Raw genomic sequence first — 20,519 nt, forward strand, 5'->3', positions numbered from 1 at the left:
AGAAGGTGAGGAAACTGAGGCACAGGCTGAAGGAACTGCACAGCCCTTACCAGCTGACTCCACCTAGAATAGGTGGTGAGTTCCTGCCATCATGCTGCCCCAGTTTCCTAGTGTCTGCATGCCCAGACTGGTACCTTTCCTCTTTGGGATTGCTTCAGACAGGAGCTGGGATCTGAGCTGGGATGCACAGAGCTGAGGTGCAGTGGGATGGTGGCACACAGCTTGGATGTGCCCACATTCAGCTGAAGGGGTTTCCAGCCCCAGTTCCTCACCAGCACTGCCCTCTCTGTTACTGGGAGATACGGGAAAGGCTGCTGGGGAGCACAGGGAACACAACTGGGTCATTAATGTATGTGTCAGTGTCCAGCCATTCACATTGCCTTGCTGGGAGCTGCAGAGGCTACAAGAATCTAACCCAAAAGCCAACTGAGGGCCATAAAAAAACGATTTTGCATGACACCTTACTAGGGTTATTTTCCCTGTAGAATGCAACTTTTGTCTAACTTTGCACAAAAAAAGGAAAAAAAAAAAGAAAAAAAACAGAAGAAAAGGCACTTATGACTCTGTTTTTTAATACTTTCATTTTAACTGAAAAGCAAAACATTAATATTAGTGGATGTTACTAACACCTTTTCAATAAACTCCAGTCTTACAGCTACAACACTTTCAACAAGGTTTTTTGGTCTTGTTTTTTTTTTAAATAAGTGTCTACAAAGTAACTAGTTGTGGTTAATCAATCACAGAAGGTGACAGGAGAGAGCAGCCCACCTTGCTTGTCCTGACTCTTCTATTGAGGTCTGTTACAAATCACAGGCACAGAGTGTATGTACCAGCTTCAACAGATGCATTTTGCTCTCCATGTCCCCATCAGAGCAGCTTTTGCAGTCTGTTGGCCCCTTTCAGGCTTGCCCTCTGATGTTTCTCTGCTTTCACAGGGAAGGGGCACCAGGAATGATTGGCACAACAAAGGGAGGGTTGGCCAAGGCAGCCCATGGACTACCAGCTCTGAGCCTGAATACACTGCAGAGATTTAAAACAAAGCTTGTGCTGCCTGTCTGATCCAGAGGCGTAAAGGCTTTTAAGCTTTATTTATGTTATTGCAGCACTGCAAATGCCTTACAAGCTACATGAGCCCTGGTTTGGCTCCATTTAGGAAAGGAACTCTTCTCTGTGGCCACAGATGGCAAAAGCATTCAAGCATTCCCTGTGGCTTCTGCTCCTTGTCACAGGGATGCTGTGTGCTAGCACTGACTGGCTGTTGCAGCACTGTCATTAAAAGTCTGACAGGTTTCCCATTACCGATTGATATTTTAAAGAATTTATACTTCAGATGACATTCAGACAGACAGCTGTCTTACTTCCAAAATGGAAAGCTTCTTTACTGTGGTTTTAAAATTAAAAAACAAACATCCAAGTGGCTATCAAATTTTTAAGTGCTTCAGTGTCTTTTCTGATTAATAGCTGCTTCAAGAAAAATTTCAGTAAAAGATCTTCTGCAGAGGTTAACCTTCCCTTTGGATCTCTGAATCTTAACACACAGATTCTGCAATTAATAGAGTAATTAAAGCAGCTGTTATGTAAGTCCAATAGCTGTTTTCTGAGTAGAGAAGAAATTTGCTTTTTATTTTCTTCCTGGATTGCACTCAGTCCACAGCTGCCCACAAAGGGATGTGAAACAGTAAAGACTCATAAGGAGCAGGCACTGCAGTGGCCAGAATGTTTAGAGAAGTATCAGAGAGAAGTGAGTTTTCAGCCTTGTTTATGGGTAAAATTCTACAATCAATCCATAAATCCTTTATCCACTAACTTCAGTAGTTCTCTACCATGGTGTATAAGCTCAGGGCTGCAGTCAGGTCTTTGGCTTTCTTTTGGCAAGGAAATGCCATAGACTTGGCTAAATCACTCAGCAGGATTTTGAGACCATTTTTATTCTTCAAAATATTTTCCCAATTTTCTCTCTTGAGAGCGTGTAGAAATTAGCATCATATTTCAGACAAAGTCCCATTAATTGCAGACCTAGGGTAAACCCAAGGTCCATTAAATCTCCTATTTCCCCAGCTCTTTACTGTCCTTAAGCCAGTCTAGTGCTCACCTACTTTGGGTGTAGCACATTACTGTTTCAAAATGTAATTCTTCATGAGGAATATGTGCAGATGAATGGCTCTTCATCTGGCTGTGTAGAACACCTACTGATCTGGGGAAGCAGCCTTTTTTCATCACTTTTCTTTCTATACAGAGAAAATCTAGCATGGCACTGCAACATCTCTCCTGTTGACACATTTGCTGTGTGGATGTCACCTCCTTCATCTCCATAGAAAAAAGTTTTAAGTTTAGGGGAGAGGTCTGTTGCTAAAGCAGCAGAATGCAATCCAACTCTTTACCCTTACTGGACATGTCATGTTTTTTCAGTGTGGCTTAGCAAAGAGGCTGGCTGGCTGTATATACCTCTGCCTTTGCTCAAAGTTCACGTACTTTTGGCCCTACAGCCCTGTATCTCTCACACGAGGTGCCCCTTGGCAGAAGACACGTGGAGTATGACAAAATGCCTGGAAATCTGCCCATAAACTCCAAAAATTGACACTGCAGCCTAGTACCAGCACAAGAAATGTTGGAATTTATATGAAAAAAGCTGAAAGATTGCCATGCAAAGAGATATCAGAGAAATTATATCCTGCTGTTCCTGAAATGTTAAGCTGCAAAATGGAAGAAGTAAGCAGGAATATGCAAAGAGACTCAACACAGTGATTGCATCACAGTTTTACTGCCACAGAGCTTTTCATATCCACCCCATCCAGTGAATGCCAGGAGAAAGTGATTAACAAAACATGGGGGTAACTGAGAGCTACTAATCACATATAGCACTGGAAAGCAGAAAAAAGGGAACTGTTATCGCTTGCATAACAAAAAAAAATTGCATGGATATTTTCTAAAACTCAATTACAAAAGTAGCCTTAGCTTTCTTAGGAAATAACCATAACCAACAAGTCAAATAAAACAATTTTACCATATATCTCATGCCATTGTGGATTCAACACAGCTGGGAAAATTAAATAGGAAACAGTTTTTTTACATTAAAAAAAAAAGTTAGATTCATATATATGAAAAAGATTCAAGCAGGTTTATACAGTGCATGAGTACTGCATTGATGTACATATTTAAAGTGAAAAATAAAATAAATGCATCTTAAAACTAGTATGAGGTGAGCTAACATATTTACTAAAGCTGGCACTTTTTAATGTGCAGTCTTTTCCCAGCAGAGTAGGTCTTTTTTTTTTTCTTTTTTTTCTTTTTTTTTTTTTTTTTCTCTCTGGTTTCTGAAAGTCATTGTTCTTTTTCTTTGGTATCCCAGCAGATGGCATAATTCCATTTCAGATGGAGACAGCCACAGGTGAAAAGGAGGGATTAGATCAGCTGGTAAAGAGCATGCTGCAGAAAGAACCTGCAATTTCCTGACCCACTGATATTTAGACAGTGTGTGTCAAGAAATACAATAATTCAATCTTGAATAAATGAGAAGATTAAAAAACCTGCTGTACTGCAGCACACAGGACTTTGCTTGACAGGGGCTTAATATGATTTTTCTATTGCTTCTGCCCCAGTCACTGTTTTGTTTTGTTCCTCCTGTGCAGGCAGTGATAAATTCCACAGCACTGTGAAGATTTATCAGCACAGCCTGCAGTGCTCTCACAACCTTGTCCCTGCTCCTGAACAGCTCAGAGAGCATATACTTTATCAGATGCACATATGCTGTCTTCTGCTGCCTTTGTTACATTTCTCTCACTAAAAATAATGTTGTTCTCTTTCAAAACTGTTCATATTTTAATTAGAGGTTGAATTTTTTTTCTCTTTCTAACTCATGGAAAGGTGCCTGTCATTATACAGATTCTCCTTTGTATTGCTACATGCAGTCTTCTTCAGGGATGGATTTTCCAGGAAATAAATATTCAAAATTTTTAAAAGAGGCAGAAAAAGAGAGAGAGAAAATATTGCATGATTAATTTACTGACAGAGCAGGCTCCTTGATTTCTCTGTTGTATTTGCATAGCAGAAGATAATTGTCATAAAAGGCATTATGGAAATGTCCATTGTTAGCAAGAGACCAAATTCTGTAATTAGTTCTCAATCACATTTTAATGACTCACAAGCCCAGTTCAGGTTCCAGCCAGCTCACTGCCTTTGGAGCAATTGTTGCCTTGTCCTAAGGTGCCAAACCCCCAGGCACTGCCAGAGCTGGGAGGTGATTACCTGTGTCCAGACCTTCTCCACGCGTGAATTGCACCCCTTCCTTCTTATTTCTTTTCTGAGAAATATGAATTCCAGCCTCCCTTATGAAGCCATATTAGGGCAAAGAAATAAAAGCTACAATAAATTTGGGGAGTTTGCCACGTTTACCTAGCAGAGTGTGTGGACAAAGGTCCCTTGCCAGAGCAAATGACTCGTTCACCCTGAGACTGTCCCATGGCCCTGCCAGCCTTGGCACTCCCCTTGGCTCTTGGTTTTCCCATCCTGGTTCATCTCAACTAAACCCCATTAGAGAGTGCTGCTGTAGTTTGACAGTCATTAGTGGAGGGCAGAAACCTTGTCTGTGAGCACAGGTGAGGGCACCCATGGTGGCAGAGCAAAGGGATGCCACCCTCTGGGCTGGACATGATGCTCCCCATGAACAGAACAATCATCTCCTGAACCTCTCCATGCTTGCAAAGCCGATTTTCCACAAATAATATTGCTGCTATGTGGTATAACTTTAATCCTCTCCTGGAGCCAGTCTGTTCTATTTCACCACTGTGTGCCTCATCAAAGTAATAATAATAATTTAAAAAAATTTTAAAATAAAATATAAAGTGGAAAGAAAGCACCCCTAATTGTGATTTTGTTGTGTGGGTTTTTTGTAGACCAGTATTTTTTTCCCTTGTGTTAAACAATGTCAATGGAGTTGCCATGCTGTAAAAAGTGTCTGTAGACCAGAAGATCAAATTCTTTCTTCATTTTTTTACCTACATGATGTAAAACCTGCTGAGTACCTATCAGAAGGCAGCTGGACATCTAGATTTGTCTCTCCCACAGGTAACTAGCTTCCTAACTTACTTGTCTTGCTTTCTATACTTCGCCAAAACATCTTGTGCAATGCTTGAATAGTTTTAAAGAGATTGTATTGCTTGTTGGCCCTCTGTTAAAAGTTTCCCATGATCTTGGAAAAATGAAAAAAAAAAAAACCAGCAGTGAAATAATGGGCCATCCATCACACCAACATGACTATAACCAGGCCTCACAGAGCTGAGCAAATAACTTATTCAATCCATTCCAGTATTTTAACTCAATTATTTTGACAAATTAATCACACACATGGACTGAGATTTTCTTGAGCTCAGTCATAACTCACTATTTTATTTACAATATGATAATCAGGTGAGCAAATTTTAGTTTGAATCCTGTTAAATCTTAAGTTGCTTTTGAACCAAGGACTTCTGTTCCTTGCTGGCTGGAGAAATCTCCAGCCCAGGTTTTTGATAAAATGATTCTGTACTATGAAGTCAAATTCACTCTCTGCTAATATTCTACACAGAGGTGACTTTGGAGTTGGTGCAATGGTCTGGTAAACCCTGGGCCAGAAAATGCATTTGTTAGAGTGCTTGGGGAAGTTCACCTCGAGCAGAGAACACTGAGAGCTGGAAAATGGGTGGGGAGAAAGGGTAGAAAGGATCTTTTAATGTTTATACAGGCCTAATACCAATTAAACCCTGATTGTTGATTGCATTTTATTTCAATACTTAAATCTTTTGTGAAAATGAAAGTGTTAAGCAATACAAACACAATAATCCTGCTGTGTTTAAATATAGTTTGCCTTCACAAATCACAGCCTCACTGTTGGTGCTAGTTGCTAGTTCCTTTCTGCTTGAGACAAATACCTTCTCTGAATTCTCAAGCTGTTTTCTGTGTACCACTTTCCAGAATAATTTTCTTTTGAAATGATTTTTTTTTCAGTTTCTGAGAAATACATTTCAAAAGTACAGGTTGTCCTTAATGAAAACATGATTTCAAATATCAACAGGCTTTTAGACTTAGAGTACCAGAGTACAAATTTGGATTATAACTTTCAATTTGGTGTTTATGTCTTTCAACAGGGCAGAGTTGGGCTGTTTTTCTCTTACTGTTAGGATTTTCTAAAATTAAGTATTATGAATTTTACACTTAAAATGATGATCAGTTGATTGCATATGCGTGATACAGACTACAACATATAAAAGTAATTGTCTGACACCCTAAGCTGTTAGTTTCACAGATATTGCTAAATGACAAATTTATGCTATGTGTGTTCACCTCCCTGGGTAACTCATATGCATAGGTTCCCCTGTGGTTTAAAAAAAAAAAAATAATCAATTTCTCTAGATTGTCATGGTTTCAACTACAAAAATATGTTATTTTTTAAGAAACCTGGGATACCTTAGATTGTTTTACTGCATCTTACTACCCTCTTTATAGCCTCTCCCCAATTATCTTTTGCATCTTCAGATCAAACCTACCACTGTCAGTGCTGCACATCCCACAAAGTGATCTCTGCCTTTGATTGTTCCCATCATTCCAGCACTGTAAACAATTTTCTAAAAAAACTGCTTCTCATTCATCAGGATTTTCATCTGTTCTTCCTGACTGCAGAATGAAACAGGCTTGTGCTTTACTTACCCCAAGGTAATGGCCATCGATAAACACAACAGGGAGTGAGGGAACTTCACAGACTCTCCTGCATCTTTCATCTAGTTCTTTTCCATAATCACTGTTCAGGGCAATGTTTTTTTCCTCAAATTTAACTCTGTGGTTTTGAAAGATCTTTCTAACAAGTTCGCATCTTTCAAAAGTGGTTCTCACCACACGAAGGCTGGTGGTATAAATTACTATGCGCCCAAATTCTGGCATTGTTGATACCTGGGGGAAAAAAAAGTGGAAAAAAAAAAAAAAAAGTTGCAATTACTTTAAACGAAGTATCAATAGTTTCCAAGTATTGAGCACTTCCATTAAAAATATTATTTAAACAAAAATAAGCATCCTGAAAACAAAAAACTACATTGTACTATTTTCAAATGTGAAGATGGAGAGGAAGAATTAAGTTCTTGCAATCAACAGTTTAAGGTAATTTAAGATGTTTATCTACGGAAGGTGCAATTTATGTTTCTTGGAAAGCTTTGGGCATGGTGAATCAAGCCAAATAGTTTCAAGAAATAAATTTATTTTAGATTCTGGAAGACTTCCAAATGTGAGTAAGTCATAACTCTTTTGCTGTTGTATGCAGTTACCCTGCCTTCCCCAAGCAGCGAAATATGATGTTATGGGTTAATCCCCTCTCAGCTATTAAAACATTTCTTCGAGGCTGCAATAGTGATGTGAATGTAGGAGTCCCTGACACCACTGGGTTTAGAGATGTCTGGCTCCATTATAACAGTGACTTCTGTTTGCACAAACACAGTTTGGTATTAATTTCCCTGGCTAAGTCTAAACTTGCCAGCTCAGTTCTTGTTGACATCCTCCTTTCAGAACAGACAAGAACCTCAGATAAACTTCATCACATTTGTGAGCCAACACTCACAGAATACTTCAGGTGTCTCCATGCTGAACTAGATCATGACTGCAGAGGATATTAAGGATATATCCCTAATTTTTACTGGGGATCCATGCCTGACAATTTTTTAAAGCCCACTGTGGCTAGGGAGGCAATTTCCTTGGCTGTAATAAGTTTCAAACTGCAATTCAGACTTTACAATTTATTACTCCTTCAAACATAAAGGCTTATGCAACATCTTTCTCTTCTGGGATGAAAACAGTTATGGACAATAAATACTACAGGGATTAGTTTGTCCAAGAGGGTTGTACTTTTTCAAAAAGCCTGAGAATTGTTGCTTTAAACAAAGACATTATGTTCAGATAAACTACTAATATCCCTGTTTGGTTTTTTTAAAGGGGATAAGGCATTTCCAAGCTTTTTCATTTATCTATTTGTATTGAGCAAATTATATTTACTCACTTCAGCATTATTTCAGAAGTAGAATAACTTGTTAGAAAATAATAGGCAAATACACCTGTAATATACTCCACTAATCTATAGAAAATTAACCTGGACAAACACATAAGGGGCAAACACATAATTTTTTTAACTATCTCATGTAATAACTGTAAAAAAAAAAAGTTGTAAAGTTGGGTAGATGTTATGGCAGATTTTGCCAAATAACGATTTATCTTGCTATGTAAATGCAAAAAATATTCATTGCAAAAAGCATATTCTGCTGTGAAAGCTGTTTACAAGGTTTGATATGTGAAGAGGTCTCAGGAAAAAACTTTTCATTTATAGATCACTGGACATGTAATTGCAAACATATGTAATTTATCAGTTGTCTGTCTCCTGTTCTGGGAAGGAAGCACATTGTCATAGGTTGGTATTTATTTCTCTCTGAACAGATGCCAGAAATTCAATTTCAGGAACAAAGGTTACAGAAAGTGGGCTACTCTTCTCCAACATGTTCTCTAGGCTGAAAATCTTTTATGTCGTTACTGCAGCATTTACTCTTCTCCAGCATATTTTCACACATGAGAGGATTATCTTGTTCTCTACTCATAAGTACTTTATATAAGCACTGTCAAATATTTTACTAACCATGCACAGGTTGCTGGAAGGAAGAGGTGTTCATCTTTTTTAGAAGTAACCAAAAGGATTTCTTGAAAAAATTCCTTCAAAAGATAATTTCACTACATGTTTTCTCCTCTTTAGATGAAAATACATTTTGAAGAGGAAAACCATTAAGTAGGATGAAAATTCTTGTTCATACATAGCTCTAATCTCTAATGCTCTTTGTTCCTGGACACCAGCACTGGCAGCATAGCAACAGACAGTCATTATCTAGTGAAGCATCAGGACTGTGCTGTCCCTACAGCATACAAATAAGCAGCTGAAGACACGGAAAAATGGAAAGTTGTAAAGTGATCTGTAAAGATATCAAGTGGGAGGTGTGTATGCAGAATCACTCATGTCTGTGCCTTTATTTTTTCCTAATGTGGTAGTGAATAAATATCCTTGTTTTCCTTGTGCAGATGTATCAAAGGCATTGAGTAAATAATTCCTTATGGAACTTTTAATAAATACCTTGTTTTCTGTGCTACAAACACACAGAACTTGTCTTTGGCAGGACTTTATCATACCAGTGAAAACCATCCCTGTGTTAAACAATGCTGGAAGTTAAAAATAGAAGTCAAGACAGTTAGAGAGGTTTATATGTTTTTCCTGCTGAAAATCTATGCAAATTCCTATTTTGCTACCCAAATCAATGAGTACAACCTGTGATATTTAGAATACACTCTTGAAGTCAGTCAACCAAAAACTGAACACTGTGCTTTACCTCATAGGTTGGAACTGTGGCAAAACAATAATAAATGGCAAACAGTGTGAACAAATTAATACAGACATTTTAGAAAATTAACTTTACAAGTTTGTGTAAAAAGCTTTGAATTAGAATAATCTAATGTAACTTGCAAATGCACAAAAAATAAGCCGAATTTAAAGAGAAGGTGATTCTACAGTTAACGTGCATTACAAAACTTTAATCACGAGGTAGATGTTGGACAGATGAGCAAAGCAAAAGACCTGGAGCAACTGACATTGACCATTTTCTTTCACATCCCTTAAGTAGGATTCTCATTAAAACCTGAAGTTTATGGAAAAAATTTGGCCTGAGGTGAAAACTTTTGTGTTTCAGAGGGAAAAAAGTTGTTTTCATAACAATCCTCAATGTCATTTACAGGTTTTACTTTGACAGCACAGTGTTGTCATCTCCCAAATGAGATGTTTTACTGCATCAGCCTGAAGAGCTTGCATTTTGCTTGGGAACTTCAAATAAGCAGTACACACAAAAAACCTCATAAACCCTCAAAAAAACCAAAAAACAAACAAACAAAAAAAAAACCAACCCAAAACAAGAAAAAAAAACCAAGGAGACAAAAGATTTTTTTTGCTCCTGACTCATTCTTTTCCCACACGGCTCCACCAGGTGTATCAGGGCTTTAGCAGCTGAGGAGTTAGTTACACTTCATTGCACAACTAAGAGAAATCAACACCTCTGCTGTCTCACCAGCAGCCACTTGACATAGCTGCAAATAAATGTAATTATTAACTGAGCAAGTTTTCTACAAAGAGCACGAAGGATGTTATCCCATGAGGCTTGATACATCAGCTTAGCATCAAGAGAGAGCAGAGAACTGAGGAAGGAATTGCTGGGGGAAAAGAGAAGGCTTAATACAGCAAGCAGGTGAGCAACAAAAGAGAAGGATGCAGGGGTTGGAAAAGGGGCTGAAAATAAAGAAATAATTAAAAATAGATTAAAAAAAAACTAATGCCCTCCACTCTGAGCAAACACTATTCACACTCCTATTTGTAAAGGGAATTTATAGAATTAATTACTGAATAATAATACTAGGTATTTCTTCAGCATATATTTCATGAATTGCTTTCCCAAGGCAATAGGTTTACTTTAATATCTTTTATGACATTTTCATGTCTGCTTTGATGGCAGACTCACATAGAATGGCTCTTTATCCTTCAACCAAAACTCATAAAGTGGGTATTTTTGCAGCACAGCTAAGAGCTGCCCATATTCAGAGCAGAGGAACGGGTCCACACCACTCCTGGACCTTGAGGCATAGAGTAATTGCTCATCAAAATGGTAACATTATCTTTTTGAAAACCTCTGCATATGACCATGTCTGTAAGCAAGTAAACAGAGAAACCCAGCAGAAAGAGGAATATTTATTGTGTTGGCCTCATTTTACTTTGGTTGCAAACAAAAGCTATACAGCAAAACTACAAAAATAGTCATGGGATATTTTTTCTGTCCTACTTCTGAAGCGAAGGTATAAATGTGGGTTTAATCTTGTTGGGGTGAAAATAATAGCTATTTACATTCATATCCATCTGTAACTTATTTCAATAGTGGTGTCACACACAAATTCACACTTACCTTTTTTAAAACACTTATCTTTTTCCTATGCTTGTTTCCAAGAACAAGTGCAATTAAAAAAAAACCAACACAAACCTTGTTCTGCTTTTTGTATTATATAAGCAGCTGTATTCTAGCAAAAGTGGAATCTTTTTTCTGTTAAGATTAATGGGCTGGTATAATGAGTTGAAATGTTAATGCCAACCTATATCACCTATGAAATTTTTAAAGGTTTTTACTGTGTTTAGCTATAACATTCAGCTAATGTTATTCATGCAGTGCTGAATTGCTTCTGTGACCTAAATCAATGGCTGATATGCCCTTCGCTGTCTCAGAATATCATCTTTCAACACCTCATAGTGTGCTACTAAAATATGCACCCCCTGGCTTTATCATGAGATACCATCAGATTGGCAGAAGGATCTGCTGTCCACTAATGTGGTGGAGGCAAGAATCTAGAGCACATTGCAAACCTGCACCAGAGATGCTTCAGTGAGTATATGCAGCATTCATGCTCTGAAGAAAATTCTGAACAAGAAAGAATGAGTATATATGTATTTATATACATATGTATATGTGTATGTGCACATATTTAATTTTTTTTTTATGCGTGCTTGCATATCCAGAAGCTCAGAAGCTTTAAAGTTGCTTATGCCTCTAGTGATACTTAATAACTTAGAGCTTGAATAACTTAGAGCCACCAGTAACTGCATGGCAAGAAGAATTAGGATCTAACAATAATTTTCTGATCACGGTCTGTTTGGTACATTTTGGTTTTATTTTCCACACAGAAGAGAACTCTAATAGCATTCTTGTTGAATAAGTTCTGCACAAAAAGAAAAAAATCAATTCAAATATTTAATTTCTGCAACACTGAAAAGCTTTTACTAGCATTTGAGCTTCAAAAGGCTTTCAAAATATTTGCTAAATGTAATTAATACTTTCTGAAAGAATTTTTTTAAGTGAAAAGCTACCAACAAAAACTTTCAGGTTTTTTCTATGTGACACTTCTTTAGAGCATGCATGTTTTCCAAAATGTAAAGCATTTAACAAAAAGCATACTTTTTGCTATGTCCCTGTTTAGATGAAAATATGCAACATTCTTTGAATGAGATGGCTGGGGACTGAAGGTCTGTGTTCTTGTGGAAATTACAATACTTGCCCTCACAAGATAATACAATGCTAAGTGAGCAGGGAATGAGTCCCTTCTGACTGTCATTGTTTGCTGCCTGCTTTAAAGGAAGGGTTTAATGGAATTTTTCAGGAAGAACTGATTCACTGGCCGGAAGACATCTTTCAGAAAACAGACCTCTTCGACCAAATAAAAATATTTTTCTTTGGCAGGTAAGATCTATTTACACACACAGGAGGCACTGCAAGCGGTCCCCAGCCACAGAATGTCCTCTTGGTATGAAATCACATTCCCTTTCACTTCTCTGTTTGCAGTTTCAGCCTTCCATGAACTCTCACGCAGCAAAGAACAATGTGCACTTAAATGTAAAGTTAAGCACTCTCTTAAGTGCTTTACTACGTTAAGTCTGCAATCCTGTTTACACTGTCTTCAAGGACCTCACACTGTATCAATGTCGGGGAAAACTCAGAACCTGAACTTCATTAAATTTAGAAAACCATGCATCTTAGTAAAGCTCTGTAGAATTAAGACTGAATTTCTGCAACAGTGTGTAGGTCATATACTCAGGTCAAAGCAGGTACTGACCTGCTAAACACACTGCTTAAAAAACACTACACTTTTTCTTACCCAGTTTTTGCAATTACAGGTTCCACAGCTGTAGGACTTGGAGTCTGTGACCCTATTGGGACAATAGAATGATATCACCAGTTATCATCCTCATAGCCATCAATCAGCAAGCTGGGGAGGTCTGTCTGTACCAGTTTACAAGAGCAGACATCCAGAGCTGCGCTCCTGAACAAGGCAGCCAGACCTTGGAACAGCCCCAAATACAGACACTTGTTTTGCTTTCCCAGGGAAAGTGGTCAGGTCACTGTTTCTTTCGGATTTTAAAACAGCACAAATACTTCTGTTCCTTGTGCTTGCCTGTATTCTGGCACTCACCTGCTTCCCAAACAGCAACCCTAGGAATATATCCATTTCCAAAAGCTGTTAGGGTCCTCTGCCTGACTGGGCATTCCAGCACAGGACATGAAACAACTCTTTTTTTTCCTGTATCAGTTTTAGCTCTGAGGAGCTGGTCACAGTTATAGAGAAGGGCTGTGATCCATCAAGAACCTGAGTCCTCTGATGTTCTAACTTCTAGGCAATTGTTGTCTCTATTACCTATGCATCCACCACATAATGCTGACTGTAAAATAACAGTTTTACCTCCTTAAGTTTGGAATCCTCAAAATTGTTGAACTGCAGCATAAAATAGAAATAGTATGTCATTACACCTAAGACATAGGTGTACGAATATGTATATGTATGTATATGTATAAATTCGTATATGTATATGAATAACATATTTGTTATTCATTTGTACCTTTCAAGCTGTATATCAACTTCGGGGATGTCAGATGAAAATAACAAAAGTAATAAAAATATTGCCTACTATATGATTATTGTTTTTTTCATCTTAAAGAATTCAAAGCCACTTTACACAAATATCACTTGACTAAGAAAGCAAAAGGAGGGCTTTGCCATATATATGTGCATTGTCGCTCTTTCTGCACTTCAAATAATACAACATAACATCGTACCTTATTTTCTACAGCAGGCTTTCTCTCATATCTTCTGGCACACACCAACGTGTAGGGAATGTCAAAGGATTTTCATTTCAAAGCAGAAAAAATACTTACAATTTTTAGCAGAGCAAAGGAGTGCAGGGCATGACCCTGCCTGTCCCCGATCTCTGTAACGCTTCCACGACCGGCAGGTTCAGAAGGTTCAAAGATGACAACTGAGCTCAGCTCCCAGTGTCCTCGTTACTGGTCATCCAGCACACACCCATGCAACCAGGTGACAGCCTCCTCTCAGGTGACCCGAGCTCAGATAAGAGAACAGGTTATCTCCCTAAGATTCATGGTCACTGATAGACCCTTATGTAGATTTTCTGAAGACAAAGTACCTGCTGCATGTGTGGCACTGAGTCCGGGAGAAAAAGCCAACTCCTGTTCAAAAAGGCACAGTGATGCTGTGGAAGTCAGCCAGGGCAAAGTTTACTACCATGTTCAATTTAGTCAAAAAAAGATCCATATCTGTCCATGACTAATTGGATTTTATTTATCAAGCATTGGAAAGCTTATCGGTATTTTCTTATTAGTTCATTTATGCCATTCTGCATGTGATAAGAATAAATGAAACCTTTGAAAATCAGAAGGAAAGATAATCCTATGAGTAATTCTACCCTAGTTTGCAATTCTCACATGAAGAAACAATACTGTGATGTAATCCTTTCTTTTCCTTCCTTGCTCTTTATTTCTCTCTCTTCATATTTAACAATTCAACACGTTCCAGAAATTCTTCCCAGAGAAAGAAAGGTGACAGTCTCTGGAAAGACCTTTGGAAATGTTACATAGGAAAGGAGAAGCATTTCTTTGTTGTTCAAGGACACTGCCCCCAAAGAATGAAGGGGAAGAAAATTACTTTCAGTTGTTGCTACTGATAGTTTTATCCTCAGCAGTTAGCATGAGACACTGCTTGAAAAAGTGAAGTCCAACAGCCACCTCTCACATCATGCAGTTTTTTGAACTAATCTTGTATACAAGAGAGGAGGCTTGAAACCAGACAAGTTGTACCAAGACCATCCTGTAACATCAATGAAGCTACTTGTGATATTCTGGCCCATGGGGGGTAGGCTGAGACAGGTTACAGCTGAGCTGTCTACACTAGTTGAGTGTATCTGTCTTCTATGCCTTAGAGTCTTCATCATATTAGTAGAGCTCATCTTTCTTTTTCTTCCCAAAAGAAATATAATGACTTAAAAGAAATGGTAGGGTATTTTTGATCTCTGAAGTGTCTTAAGCTGCATAGCCAGCATAGTAATGCATAAAATCATACATATAAATGCATATAGCTGATAAAATGCAAGAATTTTGACAATTAAACCACACCTCAGCAAAGTATTGTCTCTCATATCCCTTTTTTGAAGAAGCAGAAAATTTCATCTGTTTCTGGAGAATGAGACATTGTTACAGCAAGGACTAATAATGACCAAAATATTGTCCTAGAAACAAAAAAATATCCGAGATTTATCAAAAGGTCCCTTTTTCAGTTTCCCTGTAAAGCCTTCAAACTTAATCCTGGTGAGCTGAGAAAAGGCTTCAAATTACACACCCTTCACCAAGCACTATTTTTATATCTCTTAACTTTATATCTTTATATCTCTTTTTATATCTCTTTATAGTTTATCACAGCCTAAAATGTTGCTTATAAGTGAAATATAATAACAGAGTTAATTAATAAAACACTGTTACACTGTTCTTAAAAAGCGGTGGAAATATATTTCTCAGATAATCCAGTAAGGGCAGTGAGAAACAAATCATGGCTATTTCTTACATAATTGACTTTATTCCTTTTTTTTTTTTTTCATTATTCAAAACCCTTTCATTATTGCAGAGATCTCTGTAATTCAGTCTTCCTCCCCCTCCCTCTCTTCAGCCTTATAAAGACACCAAGGAAAATACAATGTTCGAAGAAAAAAGCAAATAGCAATAAAATGTTAGAGCCAGAAAAATGGTCCCACAGTTAATCTTTTTACAGATGGCCTGTGGACACCAGGGCTCCAGTAACTCTGAAACTTCCACTGCCAGTACAGAGAAAATCTTTATGACTTCATCCATATCAGAAAAAGCTGACATAATTCAGGGCACTGCAATTTTCTTAGCAGCACTAGTCAGAGAAATCGATTTTAGAAAATTTTAAGCAAGGAGTGCAATCATGATTCAAAAATAATTTCTAATAACTATGTAAAAGGAAAATATTTGTCACTGATAAGGTTGACTGGAAGTAAATTTCATAGAGGTATTTTCTATCTCTTAGGACTACAGTTCCTGAAGCACACATCAGTGATGATGCAGTTGGATAAAGTCCCATGGGAGTTTCTCAATGTGTTCATTTTACTGAATTCATTGTGTGCTTGGCAGGTAAGCAAAGTGGCTTCAAACCACATGAATGGTACACTTGATTTTGTGATACAGATCCTCATCTTCATTGAGAGCCTGATTACTTCTCAGATTGCTTCAGTGGCAGGGCCATGGCACAAACCAGAACCCTTATTCTTTCACCTGCTAGTTTAAGAAGTGCAATACCAGCTCTCAAACAAACTGATTGGGAATTGGGACAGTAAATAAAGTTAAAAGTTACTCTGATGCTGTTCATCAAACAGCCTGTTCATCTATTATGCTCCTCCCCTAGCAAATAATTTTAGAGCAACAAGACTTCCTATACAAGAGAAGAAGTGCTGGCATTACTTTATATAAATACAGTATTAACAACATAGCTTTTTTGAGACAATGAACAGCACTAATCTTTAGAACTACTTCTTTCTAGCAAAACAAACTCAGTTTTTCAGTGGGGAAAGGGTGTTGTTTCTAATAAGTAGTTTTTACTTCTCCTAGGTGTTTTACAGTATATTGATTGTGAACATGCTTTATATCTACCTTAACCTATACAGAACACATCATGCAAACTTCAGCCAGTGCCTGTCATAACGAAGAGTTTTCTTTAGCAGTATTTCTTTCTGTATTTCCCCTCTGTGCCTACTTGGTGTTGAAAGATTGACTGCAGTGTGCTGTAGCCTGGCATCCAGCCAGGGAAACAATTGTTTTCTACAGGTGCAGTGTTAACAGGAAAGCTATAACCAGATTTTAATAATGTAATGTAATAATGTTTGATTATCTGCCATGTTTGATAAATAGCTTTCAACTGAACAATCTGAGTGGCATTATAACCAGTTTCTCTTTGTTTGATGTAATCACTGGATCAGTAAATTGAAACCTATATTTCTGAAAAATTTTGTTACAGTGTTACAGGAAACATTAGCTCTCTGATTTTTGGGGGTTTTTTGACTGCATTTCTAATTAGAAATTCTTACTACATTTTAATACCACTTCTCAAGAAGTAGGCTGTGCCAATCAGATACAGATTAGGAGCTAAATTCAGAAAAAATCAATGGTACAAAACAGCAAAAATGTTGCAAAACCTCAAATTACCCTGTGGTCAGGACTGAAGTTCTGTTGGAAAATTATGCTAGAAATCACTCTCCCAGAAAAAACAAAATTAGGAAGAAAATTGCTGTCATTAAAATGTAAGAATTCTTAAGTTTTAATCAAAGCAATGAACAAAAGGATTATTCTTAATGTTGGTCACAGTCAGGTGTTTCAGCACAGTGTAACAAGTCACCTATCTCTCCCATTCATCTGGCTTTGCCAGATCTTCTGAATTCAAACTATAACTGAAAACCCATGTTTACACAGACCTTTTTTCTTCTCCTTCAGGGAACTATCAAGATAGCAGACTAAGCTTCCCTTCCCCTGCAGCAAGCCTGATTGCTCTTCATTCCTCTCCCAGGACAAAGACATCTCTCAGGACTTTAGCACGGTTTTCTCCAGGCCTCCAAAAGAGATTTGCACTTTGTATAACACTGCCAGCATGTAGAAGCCTTTCTTCTCCTGCCTCTCTCTTGCTGCTTTATTCTTTCAAGACAGAGTAGTTCACTGCCACACTTGACATTCCTGGCAGCTATTGAGGGACTGATTTAAGTGCAGGCCTTATCATAAGATTTATGTGAGGTCAGAATTACAAACCTGTACTGCAGGAAGGCTGCAAGAAGAGCTAGGAACTAAATATTTCCATGCTGCCAGCTCAGAAGTAGACAGTGTCTCCTTACTACTTTTCAGTAGGGCTTAGCATAAAATGGATCAGCCAAAATGGGACAACACCAGAGGACTGAAACCACTAAGCAGACAGACCTTCCCAAATGAAAGCTACAAGCATTTGCCATAGACACGATTTCTAGGTTTCTGGAGTTGTCTTCCTAACTGAAAATGTAATGCCTCAGGTATTGCAATAAATTGCCTGAAGTACATGTAATGCCACCATTTCAGGTGAACTCTAACTCTTCCTTGCTGGTGCAAACTAGTGCCACAATCTAATCCAGGAATATACTGAGCCAAAACCTCCAAAAAGTTTGTATATGTTGCAGTTTATGTCTGAAATATAATGAACTCAAAGCACCATTGCCCTCTCTGGTAGGTTTGGTGAGGAATTCTGTGAATCCAAGTGAATTTACCTCATTGTCTTAACAAACACTGAAAATACAGAGTACTTTAAGTCACTGCAGAGCATCTCTGCAGCCAACACACCAGCTTTTCAGGATTCCAAACAACCTTACAACCTCTGGCAATCACAGGTCTCCCATTCTCTCCAATATATGTAAGATGCTGCATAATTTCACCCTACTGAGTTACACAGAGACATTTCTTTGAGATACTTCTACCATCTCAGACAAGGACTTTTGCTTTCTCTACCAATAATCTCTTGTTTTTTTCCCATTTACTTCAACATAGTTTTTTCTCTGACCTCTTGCACCACTTGATGTTAACTGAATTCCTTTGAAAATCATCAGATTCAAAACATTTTCTAAAGCACCGAGGTATTCAACTACGCATAAATAATTTGCACTAAAATTCATATCTAGTCCCAGAAAATAAGCTACCTATGAAGCATGGTGCCATAGCAGTGGTCAAACTGAACCTTCCCATTTCTGCAAGATTATTTCTGGCACATATGATTTGTGTTGTGACAGCCCTGGATACAGTTGTGATGCCTACAAAAACGTGTAACGTTGTTGGATGACGTGTTACCAGTTGGAGGTCTTTTAATTTAGGTGTAAATTTTGGCCTGAACTTGCATTAAAGAATAGATACATTTTGGCTCCAGTGGCATGTCTGATCTATGCAAAACTAAGCAGACAGTTTTTAAATTATGCCAATGAGGATTTATGATTATGCTACACCAATGAGAAAGGGAAAGAGCTCTTTACTGTTTGCAGGTGTTTACCTTGAGACAGTTTTCTGAAGATTTTGCTCATAGAGCAGCAGCATAAGGGTTTATGTAATATGTCTTTGACATGAGAAAGACACAGGCTTGTTGAAAGCCTGGAAAAATGGGAAGTCAAACAAAATATGAGAATAAAAAAAGTAGGGTCAAAATTTATCAATTCTACCATTTTGCAGTGCTTACTACGAGACAACCTGAAGTTAGAGGGCTGGCAAATTGGAATGTGTCACTATTGCTGCTCCAAAGTACCTTGCAAACAAAAATGAATTAATACAAGAAAGACAAAAAAACAGTCCACTGCACTTCACCTAAATAAATGCTGCCATAAGTAAATTAAAAAGATATGGCTGGAGCTGCATAGCATCTGCCTGCCTAAAATGACCTCTCTAGATAGTGTGGAAGACCAGAGAATTGAAACAATGGATCACAGGTGGGTCATGAGAAGGATATTAATATTAATTATATAATCTAAATAATGTGCAAGCTCTGGAAATCTGAGACAAAGCCTCTGTTCTTAAAAGAAGATTTGTCTTATATTACGTCATTTAATTTCCTTACTTAACATTAATGAACTCGTACTTGGTGATAAAAGTTACATGTAAGAATATGGAAAATAATTAATCAAAATTTGTTCAGTGTTTATTTCATCTCTCTCTCTTTATCTCCAATAACAGGTAAAAACAGGCTGTATGAAAAATATTGGTCATTTTTTTCACCCATTATTTCTGGGCCTTTCTCTTTTCTGGTTCTAGTCAAAAAAAGAAGGGCTGGAAATCAAAGAAAGGAGCACATAGGTCAACTTTTGAATGAGTTCTGACTAGAATTTAGTGCTTGGTCAATTGACCAAAATGGATTTTTAAACATATCTAGACCTCCCTGTATTTGGTTCTATATATAAAATACTTGAAAAAATGACTAGTTATTTTTCCTACATATTTCTTTTTTTTCCTGTCAGTTCACATTTTAAGGTACTTTAGGGCTTTCTTTTTGGAAATAGCAAGCAGGATTTTTCAAATGTGCTTAATTGTCTTGGGCAAGAACGTTTTGTATTTCTATTTATTCAGACATTAGTCCAAATTCTATTGTTTACTTATGTACCGTTTTCCATGAAGAGACCTTGAATTATTTAAAAAATAAAATAAGTAAAAATAAAATAAATAATATTAATTTTAAAAAGCATTAAAAGAAAAAAAAAACACCAATATTTCTCTAAGCACCACAATTTGTGGGGCACAAATCCTATATTTTTTAGTCATGGGCAGCTTTTTCTTGTTTCATTTTATTTATCACAATGGTCAAGATGTTTGAATCTTGATTTGCCTGTCTGGTCTGTCTGGGAAGAATTATTGGGAAGTTTGTATCCTACTTGAGAATTCTCTCTAAGTGACAATAGTTTTAGCCAAAAGTGAACTAAAGCAGTACTTGCTGAGGGCGTGCAGATGAAGATGAAAGTGTCTGATATCACAGATCATGTGAAAACCTTATCAAACAGCTCAAACACATGGCTCTGTGTAAGTCCTGGTTTGAGC

The 20,519-nt window shown here is 37.5% G+C and overlaps 1 protein-coding gene across 1 annotated transcript in view; it reads right to left on the minus strand.

Annotated features, from left to right (window-relative positions):
- Positions 1–20,519, minus strand: part of GRXCR1 (glutaredoxin and cysteine rich domain containing 1) — a 78,048-nt gene that overhangs the window by 3,692 nt on the left and 53,837 nt on the right. Inside the window, exon 6 of the mRNA XM_071743638.1 lies at positions 6,682–6,921. Within this exon, the coding sequence (XP_071599739.1) occupies positions 6,682–6,921 (240 nt within the window). The remainder of the gene's footprint in view (positions 1–6,681; positions 6,922–20,519) is intronic.

Source organism: Heliangelus exortis, chromosome 4 (assembly GCF_036169615.1).
Source record: "Heliangelus exortis chromosome 4, bHelExo1.hap1, whole genome shotgun sequence".
In the NCBI taxonomy this organism is placed as follows: Eukaryota; Metazoa; Chordata; class Aves; order Apodiformes; family Trochilidae; genus Heliangelus; species Heliangelus exortis.